The sequence below is a fragment of the Salvelinus sp. IW2-2015 genome, linkage group LG8, assembly GCF_002910315.2.
Source record: "Salvelinus sp. IW2-2015 linkage group LG8, ASM291031v2, whole genome shotgun sequence".
Lineage (NCBI taxonomy): Eukaryota > Metazoa > Chordata > Actinopteri > Salmoniformes > Salmonidae > Salvelinus > Salvelinus sp. IW2-2015.
The window spans coordinates 27,026,111-27,052,214 of NC_036848.1; the positions used below are offsets into that span (position 1 = coordinate 27,026,111).

General features: G+C 42.0%; 1 protein-coding gene across 9 annotated transcripts in view; it reads left to right on the forward strand.

The window, feature by feature from the left end:
- Nucleotides 1-26,104, forward strand: part of LOC111967650 (monocarboxylate transporter 6) — a 31,890-nt gene that overhangs the window by 4,357 nt on the left and 1,429 nt on the right. For 2 of the 9 annotated variants that reach the window (XM_070444829.1, XM_023992846.2), the window contains 3 exons: nucleotides 14,578-15,032; nucleotides 21,994-22,137; nucleotides 24,684-25,514. In XM_070444829.1, coding sequence (XP_070300930.1) covers nucleotides 14,672-15,032; nucleotides 21,994-22,137; nucleotides 24,684-25,514 — 1,336 coding nt within the window. In that variant the 5' untranslated portion in view covers nucleotides 14,578-14,671. Of the gene's footprint in view, nucleotides 1-171; nucleotides 1,630-2,367; nucleotides 4,073-4,177; nucleotides 4,928-5,082; nucleotides 5,174-14,577; nucleotides 15,033-21,993; nucleotides 22,138-24,683; nucleotides 25,515-26,104 lie in introns of those variants that run through there. The other 7 variants (XM_023992851.2, XM_023992849.2, XM_023992853.2 and 4 more) reach the window with 7 other exon arrangements.

The following is a 26,104-nucleotide window of genomic DNA, read 5'->3' on the forward strand; positions in this document are numbered from 1 at the left end:
TTCCTGGGGTAACAATGTAAGAAATAATACATTAACAAAACAAAATACTGCATAGTTTAAGGACTCGAAGCGAGGCGACTATCTCTGTCGGCGCCATCCTGTAATGATAACAGCATTACGTGAGTTTGTATTTTAGATTTGTGGTTGCAATTACGATTTGCAAATGTGTAATTTTAATTTCGCAAGCTTGATGTGTGAATAAATGTAACAACTATCGCAAACTTGTGACTTGACACTTGAACACGTTTTATAAAATTGGCAAGTATGATTTATTTTCAGAATGATAAAAATTCCATTTATGACCATGAATATTCTGCTGTGAATCAAAAACACACTTGCAATTTTTTAATCTACGCATTCTCAGATTTCTGTCGATGCGATCACAAACCCAGAGATTCGTACATTTATAGACAGTGTTTCGCAAGGACAAAATTGGGGGCAGGACCTTCAACACCTGACCAATCAGTTCCCTCTGTCAAAACCAATATCATTGGCTGTCTTGTTCCATCAACCAAACCGCATGCAACAACAAGAGCTGACCAAGAAGACCTGATGGAGGAACATGGCAGGCGCGCGACCGTAGGTGAGGTCTGGAAAGTTTGCTTTCACAGTTTGTATGAAGTGATGTTATCACCTTCGTATACGATCGTGTGTGTAACCTTAGCACTATATAATGTTCATCCCTATAGATAGATACATCCCCAAAGTTCATCCATTGGCTAGTCAGCTCCCGTTAGCTAACTAGCTAGTTATTTGTCAATAACAAGTTAGATTATCTGTAGCCAGATCCTACCCCACTACAGTGGTAATTTACATCAGCTAAATTGTGGATTTAGCTAGTTAGCTATATGTTTTCAAAATGTCACGTATGAATAAAAGATGGCTAATTGGTGAGTCTGATTTGTCATCCCTAGATGATACCAGATCTAGCTAATCTTCATGTTTGTATGCAGTAACTTTTACAGGAGAATTATGCAAACATAGTGTTGCCCACAGTCTTCTATCTATCTCTCATTCTAGAGCATAGAACCCTGAGTTAAATGTCATTGTTCATCATTTTTATTACATTACATGTGTTCATGTTGTCTCTTTTACCTATGATCACAGCGTTGTTTGAAACACAGCATATCTAATAGTAAAAGTTCTGGTCTAATTAACTAATCACCAATAATTCCTATTAGCTGAGAGATTTTTACAAACTTACAGCAATTACATTTTTTTTTAAACCAACCCCTTCCCCTTTCAGGACTGCTCTCCAATATGTGGAAAATAATTCTGAAGAGATTTCATACAACATGAATGTTTCTGTGGCGAAAGGTACAGCTCTTAATGACACTGATATATTGATCATCTGATCGGTTTCTATTTCAATTAGGCTTTTTGTTACGTACACAGCATGGCTGATCTGAGGTGAAATAGTTTGAAAGCAAAGGACAATGTATCTCATAAATATGGAAAACTAGGAATTTCATGACATGCTTTGTTTAAATACATATTATTTGTATGTTCGAAAGATTGTCCACAGATGTGTCAACATCCTTGAAGGGGGTGCTGTGGAAGGGGGTGCCAAGGAGGGGAGTGCCTCTGAAGAGTGTGTAGCTGGGCCATCACACAAAGCACCAGAGCCTGGTTTGGATTTAATTGTTTTGTTTCTCAGTTATGTCTTTAAGCACTATGTGACAAAACCGATGTCACTGCATCTTAACAACAAGAGGATGTAGGGGTGCATGTCTTGTCACGTTAACACAAAATTCTGCGTTTTTCACACAGAAAAGAAAAGAACGCATAAGAAATATCTTGCTGCGTTTTGTAAATGCAGATGTAAAATGTTTCTTAATGTAATTTCTGCTTGGGATCAGACCCATTTTTGTGCTTCACTCGGAGGAGAATTCACGAACGGGAGTGAAAGAACTATAGTTACATGCCCCTGATCACTTTATTGAAGCCAAAAAAACAATTGACTTTCAATATAAAACGCAGGTGAAATGGTTAAAAATGCAGATTTCTGAACTCTAAACACGACCCCTGTGTCAATGATAGTATTGCTTATTGTATTGTCATTACCATGGATAATATTTTACTACTAAAGAGTTCAGACCGATAAAGTCTGTGTAGTGGTTACATCCTGTCCAAGGTAGTTACAGAGAGCAATAGAGGAAATTATATATTTGTATGTAGGCTTACGTTAAATGTACCGTGCATTCGGAAAGTATTCAGACTTCTTCCCCTTTTCCACATTTTGTTACTTTACAGCCTTATTCTAAAATGTTTGAAATTGTTTTTTCCCGTCATCAATCTACATACAATACCCCATTTTTTTTTTGTTGCCAAATGTATTAAAAATGGATATCTTAATTACATAAGTATTCAGACCCTTTGCTCTGAGACTCGAAATTGAGCTCCGGTGCATCCTGTTTCCATTGATCATCCTTGAGCTGTTTCTACAACTTGATTGGAGTAGACCTGTGGTAAATTCAATTGATTGGACATGATTTGGAAAGGCACACACCTGTCTATACAAGGTCCCACAGTTGTCAGAGCAAAAACCATGCCATGAGGTCAAAGGAATTGTCTGTAGACTTCCGAGACAGGATTGTGTCGGCACAGATCTGGGGAAGGGTACCAAAAAATTCTGAAGCATTGAAGGTCTCCAAGAACACCGTGGCCTCCATCATTCTTCAATGGAAGACGTTTGGAACCACCAAGACTCTTCCTAGAGCTGGCGGCATGGCAAAACAGAGCAATTGTGGGAGAAGGGCCTTGGTCCGAGAGGTGACCAATAACCCGATGGGCACTCTGACCGAGCTCCAGAGTTCCTCTGTGGAGATGGTTGTCCTTCTGGAAGATTCTCCCATCTCTGCAGCACTCCACCAATGAGGCCTTTATGGTAGAGTGGCTAGACGGAAGCCACTCCTCAGTAAAAGGCACGTGACAGCCAACTTGGAGTTTGTCAAAAGGCACCTAAAGACTCTCACACCATGAGAAACCAGATTCTCTTGTCTGATGAAACCAAGATTTTGGCCTGAATGCCAAGCGTCACGTCTGGAGGAAACCTGGCACCATCCTTACAGTGAAGCATGGTGGTGGCAGCATCATGCTGTGGGTATGTTTTTTTTTTTTTTTTTGCGGCAGAGACTGGGAGACTAGTCAGGATCGAGGGAAAGCTGAACGGAGCGAAGTACAGATAGATCCTTGATGAAAACCTGCTCCAGAGCACTCAGGACCTCAGACTTGGATGAAGTCTCACCTTCCAACAGCACAATGATGTCCTTGAGTGGCCGGACTTGAACCCGATCGAACATCTATAGAAAGACCTGAAAATAGCTTTGCAGAGACGCTCCCCTTCCAACCTGACTGAGCTTGAGAGGATCTGCAGAGAAGAATGTCAGAAACTCCCCAAATACAGGTGTGCCAAGCTTGTAGGCTGTAATCGCTGCCAAAGGTTCTTCAACAAAGTACTGAGTAAAGGGTCTGAATATTTATGTGAATGTGATATTTCAGTTTTTTTAGTTTGAATAAATGTGCAACTAGAAAAACATTATGGGGTATTGTGTGGAGATTTGTATTTATTTAATCCATTTGAGAATAAGGCTGTAACGTAACAATGTGGAAAAAGTCAAGGGGTCTAAATACTTTTCCGAATGCACTGGTTACCTGTACATGGGTCTTGCATTATCCAAGGATGATGTATTATCCTTTACTGATGATCATTGATTATTCTGATCTCAAAGAGCTGTAATATTGCATTTATTTTACTTAACCACTTAACTTTACTTAACTTTACTTAACTTTACTTTAGTCTCAGATTCACATTCTTCCCCTGTACCTTTTTTAAACACATGAATTATTTCCCTATGGTTTGTCTTTTTTTTTCTCCAGAATGGAAGACAGTAGGTCATCCTTCGAGGGCAGCTGTGCACTTCAGGATGATGTTACTCCAGGAGCAAGAAAAATCTCTCAGTTTCACCATGGACATTTGTGGCAGTGTTTGGGACAGAGAAAAGTTGATCATCTGCTTTTACAAGTCCCACAAAGTCGATTGCGCCCGCCCCCATTCGCTGCGTATTAGACGGTAGACTGCAACGTGTCATTTGCATGTTGTTGTTTTTTTTACTCGTCAGTTCTGCATTGTCTGACAAACTGTTTGAACCTATTTCAAAACCTACTTGTGTTATAGGGGATGCTGCCGTCGGAGACGGGGTCAATCAAGACTTCATACGTTTCGCTGTGCATACGTTGCAAACAGGCTTCCACGTGAACTATGGTATGTTGATCAATTATATTATTTTAGGCTATAGTTCTCTTGAAAGGACAAATCCGCACACTGCTAGTTTTCTTTTTACAACATTTTACGTGTCTGCCTCTGGGACAAGCTCTGGTGAAGGCCAATAGGCCGTCACATAAGCTTTAATAAAGTGATACTAGCAAGATCATTGTGTGGGTTTCTCATGTCTTTCCAGATCTCATTGTTATCTGCAACAGGATTGCTCAGGTGTGTGTGTGCCTTTTTGAATTTTGAGCCTATAGTTTTCTCACATGGTGACACTGAGCTTTAAACCGATCATTCATGTAATAATAAACACTGCATTGATCATTTGAAAATAGTGTGTTCCTGAGTGCAGGTACATCAGCATTTCTGGAGATATGTGACCAACACATCTGATTATGTTGAGTAACAGAAAACGATTGAGCTTCTATGTATTACAATAAAGATGTAGTGATATCAGCAGACTGGATGTATTTGTTCTACAAATTGAAGTGAAAAATAAGTCACTTTTGACATGTTTATTTTCTGAAGCTGGGGGAGTATGCAGAGCTGTCTGATGACCAAAAGGCTGTAATCGGGTGTTTGGCTGACATGTGGGACCTCCCTGAGGTCACAGCCGAGAACAGCAAATGGCTATTCTACCGTCTACTACAGCATGCCGTAATCAACCTTTTCCAGAGATCGTTATCTGAACAATAGTGACTGTTACCCTAGCTTAGTTTTTCATTCTAGTTACGTATCCCTCATTCCTGCTTTTATTTCAGTATTGTGACGTTGGATTGTGTTAAATGTCTAATCGTGTGTTTGTTTTGCAGGTACTGGGAAGAACCATTAGACAAATAAAACAGTTGCGATGTGGTTCCACTCATGTTCCCCCGCGTGGCAGACGTTGTGTGCAGCCCTGAGGTAACAACCTAATGCCACAATATCAAAAGTTCAGTGTTCCTTTTGATATTTCAAAACGGTTATTCATGAAACGTACTTAAAGCATTAACTGCCCCTAAGTGGTTCTGTATTTCATACATTGAGTGAATCTTACAAGTTGAACACAGCTCTTCATTCCCCAGTGTATTAAACTGGAACTGTGGAGTATGTTTGACAACTTATTTTAATGCAGCCAGTCTAATGCAGTTACCCTGTTTGTATTAATAATTTCTGAATTTAGGATAAGTCCAGGGACAAACATGTTTATCTATTCATAATTTTTCAAATGTATTTTTACTAGATCAGCTTTGATCATGTTATCTGGCCTGGGGAGACAAATTATGAAGAGGACAATGAGGCGTACGTACCCTGTCTAAACGAGGTGTCGCATTGCGGTATATATTTGATATTTCAGTTTCTTCAAAGTAGCCACCCTTTGCCTTCATGACCGCTTTGTACACTTGGCATTCTCTCAACCAGCTTCATGAGGCAGTCACCTGGAATGCATTTCAATTAACAGGTGTGCCTTGTTAAAAGTTAATTAGTGGAATTTCTTTCCTTAATACGTTCAGTTATGACGATTTAAAAAAATAAAGTGTTTTTTATTTAACCTTTTATTTAACTAGGCAAGTCAGTTAAGAACAAATTCTTATTTACAAATACGGCCTACACCGGCCAAACCCGGAGAACGCTGGGCCAATTGTGCGCCGCCCTATGGGACTCCCAATCACGGCCGGATGTGATACATCCTGGATACCTCCGGTTTTGTGGAGATGGCTATTATCACTTCTGCCTATTATTGTCCTTTTATTTTCACATGTATTTTGCCCCTGGGCTTCAAAAGGCTAGTTGATAGTTATTGTGCTTGCTGAAAGCAAGCACTATTGACATTCAATTTCTTGTTTTACTACAAACTCCATGAGTAAACATAGTGGGAAAAGTAACAAGCTGTTTTGAACTTACAAAAATGTCTACAGATGTGACCATCTCACAACATACATCTCTACTCCCTGTCGGTCTCCAGCTTGTTGATGAAAAAAATGTAACTGAACCTTCAGTTGATCTCTGATCGTTATCATAATAGAGAGCTGGTCCTCTCGCATAAGTATCATTTAGTTCTAAGGCTGAACAAGGGTTTAGTTATTTATTAGAGGGAATATGTCTCAGACATGTTATGGGGGCTAGGGTATAATTATTGCAGTGAACAATTTAGTTCAAACAAGAATCACCACCTTACAACTTTGTTAAAGACTGCTTTCAGCAAGCTTACCTATTTGTTTCATATCCTCAGTAGTGGCCTTTCAGTAATGCACCTTTGCTGCTCACCATTATTGCCATACACATACAGAAGTCATTTTTATAATTTCTTCTCTTTTAGCGTCACCAAAGACCCTTGTGTGACTCCTTAAGTTCTGGACGGGATAGCAATTCCTCCCAAGAGATTTGGAGTTGGTCCGTGGAGATCTCCTGAAGTCGTCCACTTGTTTCCAGTCAATCAGTCTGCCAGGGAACCACTGAATCGAACCACTGTTCTGCATCACACCTGAGGCATGCATAGCCACTAGTGACACAGGTTTTGGGCTAGTCTAATGTTGACACACTCAAGCACTTCTACTTGCCACTATCCTGACTGTGTAGCTTGGGAGACATTCCCAACAATCTATATTCAAGTTTGATAAAATCAAGAACATAGACTTTTTTTCCCTGGCAAACCTAATAATCCTGGAATGTGTCTTTTTAAAAGGGGCAATCAATTGTTCTCCCTGCTCTGTTTCGGTAAAAAGATGAGGGATGGGTCTGGAGTAATATAACCTATTTCAAATACGTAGACCGAGCTATGTATGCAAGGACTGACCATCCATATCAAAATTATAGTTTTAACCATGTTTTGAGGCAATATAGTGTTTGTTTACATTACTTTGTTTACAAGAATTGGAATAAAACAAGCTTATATTTTGGATTTTGACGGTGTAAGAGTTGAATTAATGAGGCATTTATAGTTAGTCTTCAAGAATCCATGGGCACAAATCATTAATTTGTAAGCCCAATGTATGTAGCAACTGCAGATTGACCATTTTAAGTCAGTAAAACGGCATGTTTACTTATCACTTGTTTATGGCATTCTGTGACATTGACCTACTGAACTTTATGCTCCTTTGAAATATTTGTGTTTAATTGGCTAAATAATTTAACCGTGCACCAGGGGTACTTGTGACTGATTCCTGATATAAAGAGCCTGTTGGAGGATTTCATTCATGAACTTGATTGCTGCATGTGTTTAACAGTTTTATATAAAAAAATGTAACCATTATTTAACTAGGCAAGTCAGTTAAGAACAAATTCTTATTTACAAACCCGGACGCTGGGCCATTTGTGCGCCGCCCTATGGGACTCCCAATCACGGCCGGTTGTACTGACGCCTCTAGCACTGAGATGCAGTGGCATAGACCGCTGTGCCACTCTGGAGCCCGAGGTGTTGCATGGCCTGGACATATAGATCACGTCCGTGTGACTCTGAAGGGGATAGGGGGTCAACCACTGACAAAAGTGATGTCATCTCTAGCATTTAAACTCGGGGATTACAAGTCCTCTTTCTGAGGCCTCATAGGTCATCAGTGCACTCTCCCAGTCGATGTCTTGAAGTTCTTAGAAAATGAAAACACCTTAGATATAGATGTCTTTGGCAGTAATGGAATCTTTTTGTAGGCACTATGGGAAAATTAGGCTTTTTGGATAATCACTGAAAATAAGGTCTGTGGTTAACAGGCTGAGGAGATCTTGTCTGTTTTGTTCTGAGGGACTCATTTTCTGCTAATGTCAAATTTGAAGCATTTATGTAATGATTTTTTTTAAAGCACAAGGCTTCATAATGGTCTTGTTAACTGACTGATATCTCATAGAACAAAACATGTAAGACCTAAGCCTGTATTAACCTCTGACCTTATTTTCGGTGTTTATCCACAAACCCTAATCTTTCCCCATTCATGTTGTACAATGGCTAAACAAACCAGGTAACTCATTTACGGTTTTTAGAACTACAAGCTGGCGAGCTCTATTGCTTAACGCATACAAGTGTTGCTTATGGTTTGACTGGTCTACTGCCATGTGGCACATCAAAACCCTGATGACTTCAGAAGCAGGTGTGATAGTAACAAAATGAGGGAAGGGAACATGAAGTAAACATTTCACTTGGAAACAAATGCACCCAAGGACTTTACCTCATTGTGCACACACAGGTGGAAGACCGCTAAATCAACAAATGACGTTGCAAGATGGCTATTAAAAACATTCTATGCATGTTTCCTTAATATTTATGTAGAAGTGGTAGGTGTTTTACATTGTGTTTATTACTGTCACAGCTGTATTAATAATTGATTAATGGTGATTTTATGCTTCATTTGTCTGATAAAAAGACATGCCTTGATTGCACACCGTGGACCCTTGTGGACTGAATAAGTTGAAAGCCGTTGATGCCCTGTTGTTGGTAGCTGCATCCAAGTACAGGATCTGTATATACCGGTAGACAGAAAACACTCATGGTGTTGATAAATGTAAAATCATGACAACATTGCATTGATGATCATGAAGAAAAAATAACTAACTATCCCTAAGCTACTATTTTAAACATATCAAATATACATTCTTCAAAGAGTTTTGTAAGGGCTTGCAAATTTTAGTATTTGAAATCATATTTCATTGTTCACAAACAGCGTGTCTGACTAGACTAGAAGCTGCCCTGGACTGTAACTGTAGATCAGAAGCATGAATGGACATGTTAGCCTACTACCAGTCTGGAGTCTCCGTTTCTATCGGTTACTCTAAGAGTGCTAGAAGTCTCACCCCAGACCATAGCGGCTAAACAATTGTCCTCTCCTTTACCCCCTTCCTCTCCCCGCTGAGCTCAGAAGACAGGGGCCTGCATTCACAAAATGTCTCAGAGTAGGAGTGCTAATCTAGGATCAGGTCCCACCTGTCCATGTTATCTTATTCATAATGATCACCCTACAAGGCAAACTGATCCTAGAACAGCACTTCTACTCTGAGACCCTTTGTGAATACTGGCCCAGATGTGACCATTGGTGTAGTGGTGCCTGGAGAAGTGGGTATACTCTAATTTTGCCCAACATTTTTCAAACGGTCCGCCCAGCAAAGGAAAGTAAGGAAAGAAGCAAAAAAGAGAAGGAAAAGGAAAGGTGCCCTGCGTGAACATTTTTACGAGTCAGAAATTCACAGGTTTCAGATGTTTTCTAAGTCACACTTTTTTAATAGAAAATCAACAAAATTGGATGCTTAAACCACATCAGGAGTCCACTTTTGAGGTCTAAAAAATGTATAAAAGATTTTTTGGGTGTAGTTACCCTTTAATTATAGTGTGCAGGCACCTAGCACAGTTGTTTGGTTAGTGGTGTTTCTGTAGCACATGAGATTGAGTTTGCAAAAAAGAAATGGCCACTGGATTGATGCAAATAATCACGATCGCATTCTGCCTGGTAGGCATGGCTACTTTGTATCTGGTTAACATTTAATTGCCAGAAGACGTTTAGGCCTGTCATTTGCATCGCTATATTTTTCCTGTTCCTTAATTGTTTGAAACTTGTATGTTTACTTCATTATGCGGCATGCATGTCTTAGCTTGCTTGGAAGTAGCCTATAGCCAAAATCTCATCATAGAAACACGGAGGCAATTATTTCACAATGATTTACTCATGCGTTCTATTGGTTTGTCTAGCAGCTAAAGCCATTATCCTAGTCAAATGCAAATAGTTTGGGAAGCCGTTTGATTAGCTGTTCAGGAGTCTTATGGCTTATGACAATTTTTAGGGCCTTCCTCTGACATTAGTATGGTATAGAGGTCCTGGATGGCAGGAAGCTTGGCCCCAGTGATTTACTGGGCCGTACGCACTACCCTCTGTAGTGCCTTGCTGTCTTAGACCAAGCAGTTGCCATACCAGGCAGTGATGCAACCAGTCAGAATGTTCTCGATGGTGCAGCTGTAAAACCTTTTATGGATCTGAGGACTCATGCCAAATCTTTTCAGTCTCCTGAGGGGGAATAGGCTTTGTTGTGGCCTCTTTACGACTGTCTTAGTGTGTTTGGACCATGATAGTTTTTTGGTGACGTGGACACCAAGGATTTTGAAGCTCTCAACCAGCTCCACTACAGCCCCATCGATGAGAATGAGGGGGTGCTCGGTCCACTTTTCCTGTAGTCCACAATCCTTTCCTTTGTCTTGATCATGTTGAGGGATTGGTTGTTATCCTGGCACCATACGGCCAGGTCTCTGACCTCCCTATAAGTTGTCTCATCGTTGTTGGTGATCAGGCCTACCACCTACCACTGTTCACCCATAACTGCATGGCCTACCACTGGCCATGCAGTTATGGGTGAACAGAGAGTACAGGAGGGGACTGAGCATGCACCCCTGAGGGGCCCCCGTGTTGAGGATCAGCGTGGCAGATGTGTTGTTACCTACCCTTACCACCTGGGGTCGCCCGTCAGGAAGTCTGGGATCCAGTTGCAGAGAGAGGTGTTTAGTCCCAGGGTCCTTAGCTTAGTAATGAGCTTTGAGGGCACTATGGTGTTGAACGCTGAGCTGTAGTTAATGAATATCATTCTTACGTAGGTGTTCCTTTTGTCCAGGTGGGAAAGGGCAGTGTGGAGTGCAATAGAGATTGCATCATCTGTTGGTGGTATGCAAATTGGAGTGGGTCTAGGGTTTCTGGGATAATGGTGTTGATTTGAGCCATGACCATTCTTTCAAAGCATTTCATGGCTATAGACGTGAGTGCTACGTGGCGGTATTCCTTTAAGCAGGTTACCTTAGTCCCTGTGCCCAAGAACTGCTTGAAACATGTTGGTATTAAAAAATAAGTGAGTATACGCAATGCCCTCTGAAAAATAAGTGGGTATAGACTAGGGATGCACCAATTATTACATGTTTGGCCGATATCCGATATTATCCTTGCCAAAAAAATGATACCGATATTTAAAAACTTTGCGGCCGTTTTAAGCATTCTAGTACAGTTAAATAGTTCACACACACACGGGCGCAGCGGTCTAAGGCAATGTATCTCAGTGCAAGAGGTGTCACTACAGTCCCTGGTTTGAATCCAGGCTGTATCACATCCGGCCGTGATTGGGAGTCCTATAGGGCGGCGCACAATTGGCCCAGTGTCGTCTGGGTTTGGCCATCACTGTAAATAAGAATTTGTTCTTAACTGACTTGCCTAGTAAAATAAAGGTCACACGCACCACACTGACCAAAAAGTTAATTTTTTGGGGCATTTACATATGTCCCCATTACCAGTAAAACATAATCAAAACCTATTTCTTTCACTTACTTTCTGTTTCGTTGTTCATTTGTTCAGTCTCAACCAGGATTTCATCATACATGTCAAGCTGTGAAGTTTCAGCTATGTCTGACTGTGGCCTTTCTTTCACGGTGCGCACTGTCACTGTGTCCGTTTCCATCTTGTCCAGCTGTGTATAACATTTCATTTTAACCCTGTTTCTTATCTGCATCAAAGTAGCAGTCCTTGTACCTAGCATCAAGCATGGTGGCGACACAGTAAAGAGGCTCAGAGAGAATGCCACCGAATCACTTGTTCACAGCCTCGAGTACTTTTGTAAGTTTTAACCCCATGGTCTGTGTTGGCAGTGTTGTTGAGCAGGCGTTTCTATGCCATGACCGAGGGTATCACGTCTGCTGCAGACGCAGTTGATTCGCTTATTTCTCGAGTCAGTTGTTCGAATGGCGCTAGGAATGTGTTCATGTTTCAAACATGTTCTCAAATGCCATTGAAATGGCAGCAGCGGTATGAGACCCAGTACATTCTTGAGCATGCAATACGGCTTTCCTCAGTACGAAATCCTCATCCACCCACTGTGCTGTCAGACTCTGCATGCTCATGGGGCTGACATCGCTGGTCCCAATGTCAGTGATGCCCATAGCAAGTAGCTCATAGATGTGCATTTCAACAATACTGTGTAACTCCGGTAGGGCAACATCTGAAAAATAGCACCTACTTGGTAGTGTGTACCTGGGCTCAAGGTGCTCGACCAGTCGGTGAAAGCCAACATCATCCACGACCGAGAACGGTTGATTGTCAAGGGCAATGAATTCCATTATCTTGGCGTTAATGGTTTCACCTTTGAGTTGTCTCGCTGAAATGTTCTTACTCTTTCAAATGACTGCTCGACTTGAACTTGTTTAGTTGTTGGAAGTGTGCTCTTAGTATTTTTCTGCTTTTGTTCTGTGTAGCGCTTTATTTTTCGTGGCGTCATTACTTCATCTACCTACGTTATATAGGTATGCACGTCAGCTTTGACATCGGTTTTGCACATCGGCGTTAAACTAGACATCGGGCCGACGTTGGCATTTTTAGCTAATATTGGCCGATTCCGATATGCGTCACCGATATATCGCGCATCCCTAGTATAGACGTGACTCAACAAAATTCATAACCAGAGAGTAATACAGTTTGGCTACCTTTTCTTGAAAATCCATCGACTTGCCCAAACATGACGATGTTGTACCTTTCAATAAAATAAACAAGGAGAACTCGCTAAATAATTATTCAAAAACGAAACAGTTTAATATGCTCAATATCTTATCAAAAAAGCATGTACCAGGAAAAAAATTATAATCAGGTTGCCTGATTTAGTTGGTGTCTGTGTGTACCAAGGAAAGGGGGCTTTGCACTGAATAACTTTGTCGCACCACACATCCAAGCCTGGCAAGGCGAGACAGGATCTCAGTTGCACCCACACGATGCACTGACACTCTCAATCTCCACCACTGAACATGGAAGCCCATTGACACCAACTGTCCCTTGACCATATGATAGCCAGCATTTGGCATCTGGGACTTGAAGGTTGTCACAGTGTTGTTGAGCTCTTCATCACAAATAGTACTGTATAACCCCCACAGGTAAACCATAATTCATGCCTTCTAAATATGGTACACTTGGAGACCCCCAATAACCATGCAATGCATGGTACTGGAAGGTACATTTTGAGCATATTCTTCACCTCTTCTGTTTGAATGACAAGTTTTGGACTGCCTGTTACCCCAACAACTGCCTCAAACTGATGTCGTTGGGCGAGCCTCAATTTCAGCTTAGACAAGATTTGATTGAAAGATTAATGTCTCTGTGATCATTGGAGGGAAATCAACCTGATCAGCAAAGGATTCAATGAGGATATGCTCATTATTGAACAGGAATTCCAGGTAATCCAGGGGTTGTATGATGGCTTGCTGCAACCTGGACTGCAACCTCTCCAAGAGCTGGTCTTTCAGAATGTTCTGATAATAGAAGACAAACACAATTCGCTAAGCATACAGTTCACTTATGTTTTTGGCCATCAAATATTTACCCACGTATTCTTGAATAATGTCTTAGAAATGCCCGATGTCATTACTGCCTCTAATGGACTGTTTCACTCCTATTGCTTAAGTGTTGCTGTATACAGGTTGCATGGCTGTAATGTGCAATAGGTAGTTAGCTAGCTAAAAACCAAGATGCCTCCATAGAAGTGTTGCTGAAATTATCACAGGCTACACTGCTCTATGGATGCCGCTGTGCTGTAAATTGGCCGTATCTGGCTAACCAATGTAAAAAACGGTATCTGGCTAACCAATGCTAGGATGAACTTGGCGGGGGGTGACTTCAATTTGATGATGGATGATTTTGAAAACCAGTCACGAACGTTAGGTACCCAATGCATCTGAATTCACACATTAGTTTTAACTTACCCTAGGTACGGGAACTACTGCCTAGCTAACGGGAGTTGGCTAGCCAATGCATGAATACACGTGGGGGGTGTAATTAATGTCAAAGCGATGAACAAGATCATAACATCACTTCATACAAACTGTGAAAGCAAACTTTATAGAACTCGCCTGCCGTCTTCCTCCATCACATCATGTCGTCCTGGTCAGATCTTGTTTGTTGGGATTTGATCGATGGAATAATCCAGCCAATATTGGTTTTGGCAGAGGGAACTTATTGGTCAGGATTGAAAGATTTTGCCCTCAATTTTCAAAACACTTTTCCTTCGTACAAATGTACGACTCTCTGTGCGTCACGGTGACAGAACTCAAGAGTGCGCGCAGATTCATTCTTTTAAGTGTATTTTTAATTCACAGAAGAATATTAATTGTCGTAAATGGAATTGTAATAATTCTGAAAAAGAATTATCCTTGCAAATCTTATGAAATGTGTTCAAGTAAAACGTTTGCGATAGTTACATTTATTCACACATCATGATACAAGCTTGCAAAATTAAATTACACATTTGCTAATCGTAATTGCAACCACAAAATGAAAATACAAACTCATAGTTCTGTCATCATTATAATCCCATACCCCTCTCCCCATTCACAGGTGAGAAGGAGAGACATGGTGAGATGGAATATACTAGTGAGTGTCATCCACCCTGGCAAACTACTAGGGCATTGCCTCAGCATCTGAGAAGAGTATGAGCCGGAGGAATCCCAACAAGGTGGCAGGGGACTGTGACAGCTTCCAGATGGAGAGCAAGGCCCCGGAGCAGGCACCCAACATGGAGCAGAAGAATGGCGAGATCATGGACTCTGAGGAGGTGGAGAATGGCAAATCTGAACCCATAAACCCTCTGGCTATGGATGGGGCCGTCACTGCACCTGATGGGGGTTGGGRCTGGGTGGTGCTGGTGGCCACCATCCTGGTGCTAGCCTTGACTCTGGCCTTCCCCTCCTGCATGGGCATCTTCTACACGGACCTACAAACAGAGTTCCAGGCCAGCAACCAAGAGACCTCCTGGGTGCCTTCTATAATGACATCAGTGCTTCATGCTGGAGGTATGGTAGTCGAGTCACATCTTAGTTTCCATAGATTTCCATAGTTTCACCTTAAGAATTTAAGTAGGATTTTTTTTCAGGGTTCTTTTTGCAGTGACACATTCATATATGCTTGCAGGGAAATGTGCTCAAAGTAAGTTAAATGATCACTGACAGTAAGTATAGTATAAGAGTATTAATGTAGGTGCTTCAGTGGCCGAGCCAGTCTAAACATGGTACAGACTTCCTTCCATTTAAAACCACTTAAAGCAGAACTTCTAAACCACTCAGCAGACTAGCAGTTCAAAGAGACTTTAAAGGTCCCAAACAGTCATTCTGATTCCCATGTAAAGGTTCCATTTGTGACTAAAATATCATCCATATTAATGCAATTTTTTTGGTTAAAATTAATTTCTCTAATGGCTAACTACCAGGAAGTTTGAAAAGACAGGCTGAGTGGGAAGGGAGCTTATATTCATGAGCTCGCCTTGACTGACATTTGTATGAAATGCCTATGTGAAGAAACTTCGATGCAGTTTTGCAGTAAAATCATCTCAAGCTAATTTCTCTCTTCTGATGCGGTTCCCAGCAGCACTGACGGATGTGTTGACATGCCAATTGCTTCAGAGTTTTCATACTCTGAGTTTTGACCTAGCCAGCCATTAACTAGCTGACACCAGACACAGAGGAGACATATACGTGTCTTTGCCATAGATGAATAGTGTAAACTTTTAACTATATTTGCTGACACCCTACAGTCAAATTTTGGCACCAGTACAATTGCTTTCTAGCTATATAAACTATACCCCTCCGCAATCACGCATTCTCTGATGTTGGTTACAAGACGGTACTTATTTAAATTAGGTAAGAAAATATCATGTAACCATTGGTGTATTGGAAGAGATGGCGAACGCACACTGTCAAAAATAAATCCCAAAATTTAGGCTTAAACGCAAAATAAAGATGTTCATTAATAAAACATTGTGGTGCAAGAAACTGCATAAATGAAAGGTAAAAACAAAACACAAATGTTTCGACTTCAGGTCATCATTAGTGTGAATGTCGGCACACACATCTGGCTTCTATTTCAAGGCTAATTGCATGTCACATGATCAAGCAAGAAAACACATAACATCTATGAATTAGTGCCTAGTAGAATAGAATGCATGACAGATTATATACTAAAGCGGACAGAGAAATATCATCAATTATTGCTTTTACATAAACTATGAAAATTTCCTCAGAATAAATAACACAGGATATTAAGAGTAGGGAGCTAGAGATACCACTAGATAGAGGTATCGAACACCAAGAAGAGGCTATGTACTGTATATGACATTAGAAGAGCTGCATGTGAGGAAGTGTTTGATAATGTAATAAACAAACAACTTTATTTTGCATTTAAGCCTCAGTTTTAAATGTATTCATTTTTTTCGACAGTGTGTGGATCTCCCATCTTTTCCAGTAGTCTTATTTTGACTCCTACGCACCTGGAACAGACACTATTCAGTAGTAAGGAACTTAAAAGAGCGCAGAATGCCTCTTACCATTGGTGTATTAAAAAGAGACTTCGGGTGATGTCACCCTATCCTCTTAATAATCCTGCTTGCTGAATCCAAGTGTTTGCCATGGGGGAGGGGACCAATAACTTATGATCAAACTTTATCAATGTAGAAGCAGTAGTCATTTTTCATACTTTGGTCATCATACTCTGATCTGGTTTCATCACAATATCATCACATTTCATGGAAAACATGCTTTTGATTGTTCATGACCTTTAAGACCAAGGTGGAGTGTTTGTCCATCAGGAAATATTATATTAGACCATATGGATGATGCTAGGCATAGATTTTCTTTCCAATATCTTTTATTTGCAGTATTCATTAGAGAGACAGTGTGGCAGCTGATAAATGTGTTTTATGACATGTCACTGTACAGTTTGTATTTGTTTCACTCTTGAACTACACTGAACAAAAATATAAATGCAACATGCAAAAATTTCAAAGAGTTTAATGAATTACAGTTCATATAAGGAAATCAGTCAATATAAATAAATTGGGCCCTAATCTATGGATTTCACATGACTGGGCATGGGTGGGCCTGGGAGGGCATAGGCCTACCCACTTGGGAGCCAGGCCCACCCATTGGGGAGCCAGGTCCCAAACAATCAGAATGAGTTTTAGCCCACAAAAGGGCTATATTAAAGACGGAAACACTCGTCAGCACCCCTCCCCCATTCAAACGATCCACCAGGTGAAGAAGCCGGATGTGGAGGTCCTGGGCTGGCGTTGTTACATATGGTCTGTGGTTGTGAGGCCGGTTGGACGTACTGCCAAATTCTCTAAAACAACGTCCTGACTTATGGTAGAGATATTAACATTCAATTCTCTGACAACATCTCTGGTGGGCATTCCTGCAGTCAGCATGCCAATTGCACACTCCCTGAAAACTTGAGACATCTGTGGCATTGTGTGACATAACTGCCCATTTTAGAGTGGTCTTTTAATTAGCTTCTTGATATGCCACACCTGTCAGATGGATGGATTATCAAGGGCAAAGGAGAAATGCTCACTAACAGAGATCTAAACAAATTTGTGCACAAAATTTGAGAGAAATAAGCTTTTTGTGCAAGGAAAATTTCTAGGATCTTTCATTTCAGCTCATGAAACATGGGACCAACACTTTACATGTTGTTTATATTTTTGTTCAGTGTATATGACACATCATGATCATTCATTGTGCAAACATTTGATTTACAGTGAGTGCAGAGGTTTGCGGTCTCAAAGTGACTGGTCAGATCAGACACAGTCTTGTATAACTGACCTTGTGGGGACACACAATTCAGTCCCATTCAAAATCCTATTTTCCCTAACCCCAAAACCTAACTAACTCTAAACTTAATTCTAATTTTAACCTTAACCCTAAACCCCCTAGAAAGAGCATTTGACCTTGTGGGGATGAACAAAATGTCACCAGTTGGTCAAATATTTGTTTGTTTACTATTCGTGTGGGGACTTCTGGTCTCCACAAGTATAGTTAAACACGGCCGCACACACAAAACCCATGGAAAGTGTGTATGAGAGTCAACACAGCCTCTGTTTGTTTATTTGATAAGGGAGATTTCAAGGGATTGTGTTTCACCCTTACACACCAATGCTGTGTAGCGCCACATGAGCTTCCTTCCTTTGTTCAGTCACAGGGGGTCTGTTTCTGTGTGGATTTCAAGCCCAAAACATCTGGAAAAGTGTGTGTATGTGTGTGTGTGTGTCAACTGCTTCAAAGCAACAACAAAGACTCACCAGCATTTAATTAAGTTGCTGAGTTAGAGGATTAACTTCTGAGCAATGTGTGGAGAAATCAGTAAGCTGGTGGGCATTTCCATCGAAAAGGACCCATGAGCACCAACATGGAGCATATCAAATTAGGTGTCCAATGAAATTTAAGAGTCTATTTTGGGAAATTGAAGGCATAGATACAGTTGAAGTCGGGAGTTTACATACACCTTAGCCAAATACATTTAAACTCAGTTTTTCACAATTCCTGACATTTAATCCTTGTAAAAATTCCCCGTCTTAGGTCAGTTAGGATCACCACTTTATTTTAAGAATGTGAAATGTCAGAATGATTTCTCAGAGTTCAGTGTGTCAAATCGGACGGCCTGTTGTCCGGACCTCTAGCAGTCGCTATGGGGGTGCCACAGGGTTCAATTCTCGGGCCCACTCTTTTCTCTGTATATATCAATGATTTCGTTCTTGCTGCTGGTGATTCTCTGATCCACCTCTACGCAGACGACACCATTCTGTATACATCTGGCTCTTCTTTGGACACTGCTAACAAGCTTACAACACTCCTTCCGTGGCCTCCAACTGCTTTCAAATGCTAGTAAAACTAAGTGCATTCTCTTCAACCGATTGCTGCCCGCACCCTCCCGCCCGACTAGCATCACTACTCTGGACGGTTCTGACCTAGAATATGTGGACAACTACAAGTACCTAGATGTCTGGTTAGACTGTAAACTCTCCTTCCAGACTCACATTAAGCATCTCCAATCCAAAATTAAATCTAGAATCGGCTTCCTATTTCGCCGGCTTCCTACAAAGCCTCCTCGACTCATGATGCCAAACACCCTCATAAAACGGACTATCCTATTGAACCTTGACTTCGGCGATGTAATTTACAAAATAGCCCCCAACACTCTACTCAGACTACATACAATTTGCTATCACAGTGCCATCTGTTTTGTCACCAAAGCCCCATATACTACCCACCTCTGCGACCTGTATGCTCTAGTCGGCTGGCCCTCACTACATATTTGTCGCCAAACCCACTGGCTCCAGGTCATCTATAAGTCTTTGCTAGGTAAAGCCCCACCTTATCTCAGCTCACTGGTCACCATAGCAACACCCACCCGTAGCATGTGCTCCAGCAGGTATATTGCACTGGTCATCCCCAAAGCCAACACTTACTTTGCCCGCCTTTCCTTCCAGTTCTCTGCTGCCAATGACTGGAACGAATTGCAAAAATCTCTGAAGCTGGAGTCTTATATCTCCCTCTCTAACTTTAAGCACCAGCTGTCATAGCAGCTTACCGATCACTGTACCTGTACACAGCCAATCTGTAAATAGCACACAACTACTTCATCTCCATATTATTATATCTCTGTGTGTGTGAGAGAGATATGCATACTCATGGAGCCACTAAAGGCCGTCTAACAATGTGACATAACAGGTTCATTTTCTCTGGAAGAAGCTTTGTCTTGGATATTATTACCCTCATGCTCTTTTGCACCCCAGTATCTCTACTTGCACACATCATCTGTACATCTATCATTCCAGTATTAATGCTAAATTGTAATTATTTTCGCCTCTATGGCCTATTTATTGCCTACCTCCCTACTCTTCTACATTTGCCAACATTGTAAATGGGTTTTTCTATTTTTATTTTCTTTTGTGTTATTGACTGTCCGTTTGTTTGTGTAACTCTGTTGTTTTTGTCGCACTGCTTTGCTTTATTTTGGCATGGTCGCAGTTGTAAATGAGAACATGTTCTCAACGGGACTACCCAGTTAAATAAAGGTGAAATTAAATAAATAACATTTATTTCAGATTTTATTTCTTTCATCACATTCTCAGTGGGTCAGAAGTTTACATACACTCAATTAGTATTTGGTAGCATTGCCTTTAAATTGTTTTGCTTGGGTCAAACATTTTGGGTAGCCTTCCACAAGCTTCCCACAATAAATTGGGTGAATTTTGGCCCATTCCTCCTGACAGAGCTGGTGTAACTGAGTCAGGTTTGTAGGCCTCCTTGCTCGCACACACTTTTTCAGTTCTGCCCACACATTTTCTATGGGACTGAGGTCAGGGCTTTGTGATGGCCACTCCAATACCTTGACTTTRTTGTCCTTAAGCCATTTTGCCACAACTTTGGATGTATGCTTGGGGTCATTGTCCATTTGGAAGACCCATTTGCGACCAAGCTTTAACTTCCTGACTAATGTCTTGAGATGTTGCTTCAATATATCCACATAATTTTCTTTCCTCATGATGCCACCTATTTTGTGAAGTGCACCAGTCCCTCCTGCAGCACACAACATGATGCTGCCACCCCCGTGCTTCACGGTTGAGATGGTGTTCTTCGACTTGCAAACCTCCCCCTTTTTACTCCAAACATAATGATGGTCATTATGGCCAAACAGTTCTATTTTGTTAAATCAGACCAGAGGACATTTCTCCAAAAAAGTACGATCTTTGTCCCCATGCGCAGTTGCAAACCGTAGTCTGGCTTTTTTATGGCGGTTTTGTAGCAGTGGCTTCTTCCTTGCTGAGCGGCCTTTCAGGTTATGTCGATATAGGACTCGTTTTACTGTGGATATAGATACTTTTGTACCTGTTTCCTCCAGCATCTTCACAAGGTCCTTTGCTGTTGTTCTGGGGTTAATTTGCACTTTTCGCAACAAAGTACGTTCATCTCTAGGAGACAGAACACGTCTCCTTCCTGGGCGGTATGGCGGCTGCGTGGTCCCATGGTGTTTATACTTGTGTACTATTGTTTGTACAGATGAACGTGGTACCTTCAGGCGTTTGGAAATTGCTCCCAAGGATGAACCAGACTTGTGGAGGTTTACAATTTGTTTTCTGAGGTCTTGGTTGATTTCTTTTGATTTCCCCATGATGCCAAGCAAAGAGGCACTGAGTTTGAAGGTAGGCCTTGAAATACATCCACAGGTACACCTCCAATTGACTCAAATGATGTCAATTAGCCTAACAGAAGCGTCCAAAGCCATGACATCATTTTCTGGAATTTTCCAAGCTGTTTAAAGGCAGTCAACTTAGTGTATGTAAACTTCTGACCCACTGGAATTGTGATACAGTGAAATAATCTCTGTAAACAATTGTTGGAAACATTACTTGTGTCATGCACAAAGTAGATGTCCTAACCGACTTGCCAAAACTATATTTTGTTAACAAGAAATGTGTGGAGTGGTTGAACAATTAGTTTTAATGACTCCAACCTAAGTGTATGTAAACTTCAGACTTCAACTGTATATCCATAATTATGCATTTCTGTGTAGTACAGATCAGGGACCCATGATGTAATTCGATTACTCTAATTCTGTTACCAGGTGTAAATCCACTTCACTTACTGTAGTTTAATATCCAAAATATACAGTACCAGTCACACGTTTGGACACACCTACTCATTCAAGGGTTTTTCTTTATTTTTTAATTTTCTACAGTGAAGACATCAAAACTATGAAATAACACTTGTAGAATCATGTAGTAACCAAAAAAGTGTTAAAGATTATTCACAGTAGCCACCCTTTGCCTTGATGACAGCTCTGCACACTCTTGGCATTGAAAAAACAGAACAAACTGATATAGCGGGTGTCAATCCTCTTTCTTGTGCTTTTTGAGGTGGAACGTCCTTCTACTTTCTTTTAGGTTTTTGTGTGTTTTAACAAATAGCATGTCTCCTTTAGGTCCATTCTGCAGTGTATTGGTGGAGAGGTTTGGTTGCCGGGCGACGGTGATGCTGGGCGGGGTCCTGAGTGGGCTTGGAATGGTGGCCAGCTCGTTCACCCACACCATCACTGAGCTCTACGTCACAGCTGGGATTATCACAGGTCACTGCGCTCCCACACACACACGGAGTCACTCCCACATCAGTGGCGGTTGGAGACATTTAAGATGAGGGAGGCCGATTTTTTTTGTAATTTTTTTTATGAGCATGTCCTATTACAGCATATTGGCTGATTGTCATATACAGTGCATTCGTAAAGTATTCAGACCCCTTCCATTTTTCCACAGGTTGTTACGTTAGTCTCATTACAGTCTATATAAGGTCCCATGGTTGACAGTGCATGTCATAGCAAAAACCAAGCCATGAGGTCAAAGGAATTGTCCGTAGAGCTCCGAGACAGGATTGTGTCAAGGCACAGATCTAGGGAAGGGTAACAAAAAATATCTGCAGCATTGAAGGTCCCTAAGAACATAGTGGCCTCCATCATTCTTAAATAGAAGTTTGGATCCACCAAGACTCTTCCTAGAGCTGGCCGCCTGGCCAAACTGATCAATTAGGGGAGAAGGGCCTTGGTCAGAGAGGTGACCAAGAACTCGATGGTCACTCTGACAGAGCTCCAGAGTTCCTCTGTGGAGATGGGAGAACCTTCCAGAAGGACAACCATCTCTGCAGCACTCCACCAATCAGGTATTTATGGTAGAGGAGCCAGAAGGAAGCCACTTCTCAGTAAAAGGCACATGACAGCCCGCTTGGAATTTGCCAAAAGGCACCTAAAGGACTCTGACCATGAGATACAAGATTCTCTGGTCCGATGAAACCAAGATTGAACTCTTTGGCCTGAATCCCAAGAGTCACGTCTGGAGGAAACCTGGCACCATCCCTACGGTGAAGCATGGTGGTGGCAGCATCGGACTTGAACCCGATCGAACATCTCTGGAGAGACCTGAAAATAGCTGTGCAGCGACGCTCCCCATCCAACCTGACAGAGCTTGAGAGGATCTGCAGAGAAGAAAGTGTGCCAAGATTGTAGCATCATACCCAAGATGTCTCGAGGCTGTGATTACTGCCGAAGGCGCTTCAACAAAGTAGTGAGTAAAGGGTCTGAATACTTATGTAAATGGGATATATATATATATATATATATATATATATATATATATTATTTTTTTTAATACATTTGCAATAATGTCAACACTTGTTTTTGCTTTGGGTATTGTGTATAGATTGATGAGGGGGGGAAACTATTTAATACATTTTAGAATAAGGCTGTAACGTAACAAAATGTGGAAAAAGTCAAGGGGTCTGAATACTTTCCGAATGCACGGTATATTCCATTCACCCAGCTCAATGTAACATCGAAAGGTTTAGGCTACTGCATGATACTAGAATTTTCCCTATACCCATCATGAGGTTTCTACAACCTAGCCTATGAATGAAAGTTTACAAAGTAGGTGCACAGGTCGGGAGAAAAAGGAGAGTGATCAAGGTGACAGACAGTGACACATTCAATACTGCTTTGCACACTCTTGCCTACCTCTAGCTGATCGAGGGTGTAATCATTAGTCAAATTCAGGTATGTTTATCCCCATTTTGTTCCATTTGCTTCTGTTAAATAAACGTTTTTTTAAACAGAATAGCGGAATGAATACCCCCCTGATCACACGCAAACACAGTTCACTTTCATAGCAGTCACATCCAAATAGAATAAAAATGTTGCTTGTTGTATAATTCCTTCTTGCATCTACATGCTCTCCTCCTCTCACCTTTTCCCTTCGCTTGTGGACTTCAGTGCACAACACGTCAGCTGTCTGTGACCAGGCAAAAAAAACTTACCAAACCTTCATATCATAACCGCTAACTGCTACACACAGCCTACATCGTTGTCCCCATATTAGCTAAGGATGTTAGTAATGTCATAGTCAACATAGCTACTACAACTAACGTGTTAGTAACCCGCTACAATCATGCAGTACAGTGTACAGTGAGCAAGCAGTTTAGTAGTTATACCGGCAGGCCCCGGTGGCAATAAATTTGCTTATTAGCTGTAGCTTATGCTTTCAGTTCTAGATTAATTCTCTAATCCTTTGATTGGATGGACAACATGTCAGTTCATGCTGCAATACCTTTGATAGGTTGGAGGATGTCCTCCAGGAGTTGTCATAATTACTGTGTAAGTCTATGGAAGGGGGTGGGAACCATGAGCCTCCTATGTTATATATTGAAGTCAATGTACACAGTGGAGGACGGAAACTATCTGTCCTCCGGCTACACCATGGTGCTGCCCTACAGAGTGCTGTTGAGGTTACTGTAGACCTTCATTGCAAAACAGTGTGTTTTAATCAATTATTTGGTGACGTGCATATATTTAGTGTAGTTTTATCTATAAAGGATCACTTTTTTTAATATTGCACTATTTAAATTTTTTGAAATTCACTGAGGAGGATAGTCCTCTCCATCCTCCTCTGAGGAGCTTCCACTACTCCACACAGCAGTTAACCCCTAACCACAGATCTAGAATCAGATAACCCTACATTCCAATCCTTCCCATTATTAGGGCAGGTGAAAAAAATCTGACCCTGTATCAGTGGATGGGGGCAACCTCCCATGCATTCAGCCATGTGCCATACTCATTGTCTTCTTGTTTGATAGGACTTGGATTCTGCTTCAGCTTCCAGCCTGCGGTGACTATCCTCGGGCACTATTTTGTACGGCGGCGGGCTTTTGCCAACGCCATGTCATCCACGGGCACGGCTCTGGGCCTGTGCACTCTGCCCCTCCTAGGCAACTACCTCCACACTGAGCTGGGATGGCGTGGGAGCTTCCTGGTGCTGGGGGCTGTCTTGCTCAACTGCTGCGTATGCGGAGCTGTGATGAGGCCCCTGGGGGGCCCCAGACACCGTGGCCAGCCCCTGATAAACCACAGGTCTCTTCAGCAGAAGGAGGAGAAGCTAAAGGGGAGAATGAGGGCCTTGTGGGCCGGTCTGATGACTGCCCTGCGTCGTCACATGGCCTTTGACCTCTTACGTAACAACCTACGCTACCGTATGTACGTTGTGGGCATCACCTGGATGATGCTAGGCTTCGTGGTGCCGCTGATCTACTTGGTTCCCTACGCCACGGCCCACGACATGGAGCAGAGCCAGGCCGCCCTCCTCCTCTCCATCCTGGGTATCGTTAACATCGTGGTGCGGCCTCCCGTCGGCCTGCTCTTCAGCCTGCCCCGGTTCAAGGGGTGGCACACCTATGTGTTCTCTGCTGCTCTGCTGTTGAATGGGCTGAGTAATAGTATCTGCTGCATCGATGCCAGCTTCCCCGTGCTGCTGGCGTACGTGGTGACCTACGGCCTGTCCATGAGCGTGGTGGGCTCGCTGATGTTCACCGTCCTCATGGATACGTTGGACATGAGTCGCTTCCCCGCTGCCCTGGGCCTGCTCGCCATCATGGAGAGTGTCACGCTGCTGATCGGGCCCCCGCTCGCAGGTACCGAACTCACTGAGGCATTGTGTGTGTGTGTGTACTGTGTGTCTGCCTCCCCGAGAAGATGTACTATTCAATTAATAATTACATTTTGTATTTAATGAATCAAGTAAGTGCTGTAGTGTAACTTGGAGTGCTAGACATGCCAACAAAACCCTTAGCTACAAATAACAACACACACAATGCTGTGTTCGAAGGCAAGCAGCATATCCTGTTTGGATCCCATGGTCATCCAACCAATCATGTGTTTCCAAGGGAAACAGATGGTGTGTGTGTGTGTGTTTACACATCCGTACATGCCTGTGTGTGCATGTTGCGGGGGGGGGGGGGGGGTCTTAGAATAACTAGCAGACAGACTTGAATTAGAATGTAATGTTCAGCCCACAGTGTGGGTCTGGGATCTGTCTTTCCTGGGGGGGAGCACTGAAATAGACAGGGGGGCTCTCTTATTTCAGTGCCATTTTAGGCTGCATACCTGACATTTGAGCTGAGTTTTACTTTTACTGCTTATGTGGTTGGCTGAGTTTGCCTGTGCCATGGTAATACTGTATGTTATTGGTGTAGTTATCTCGTTATGTCATCATGATCTGTCT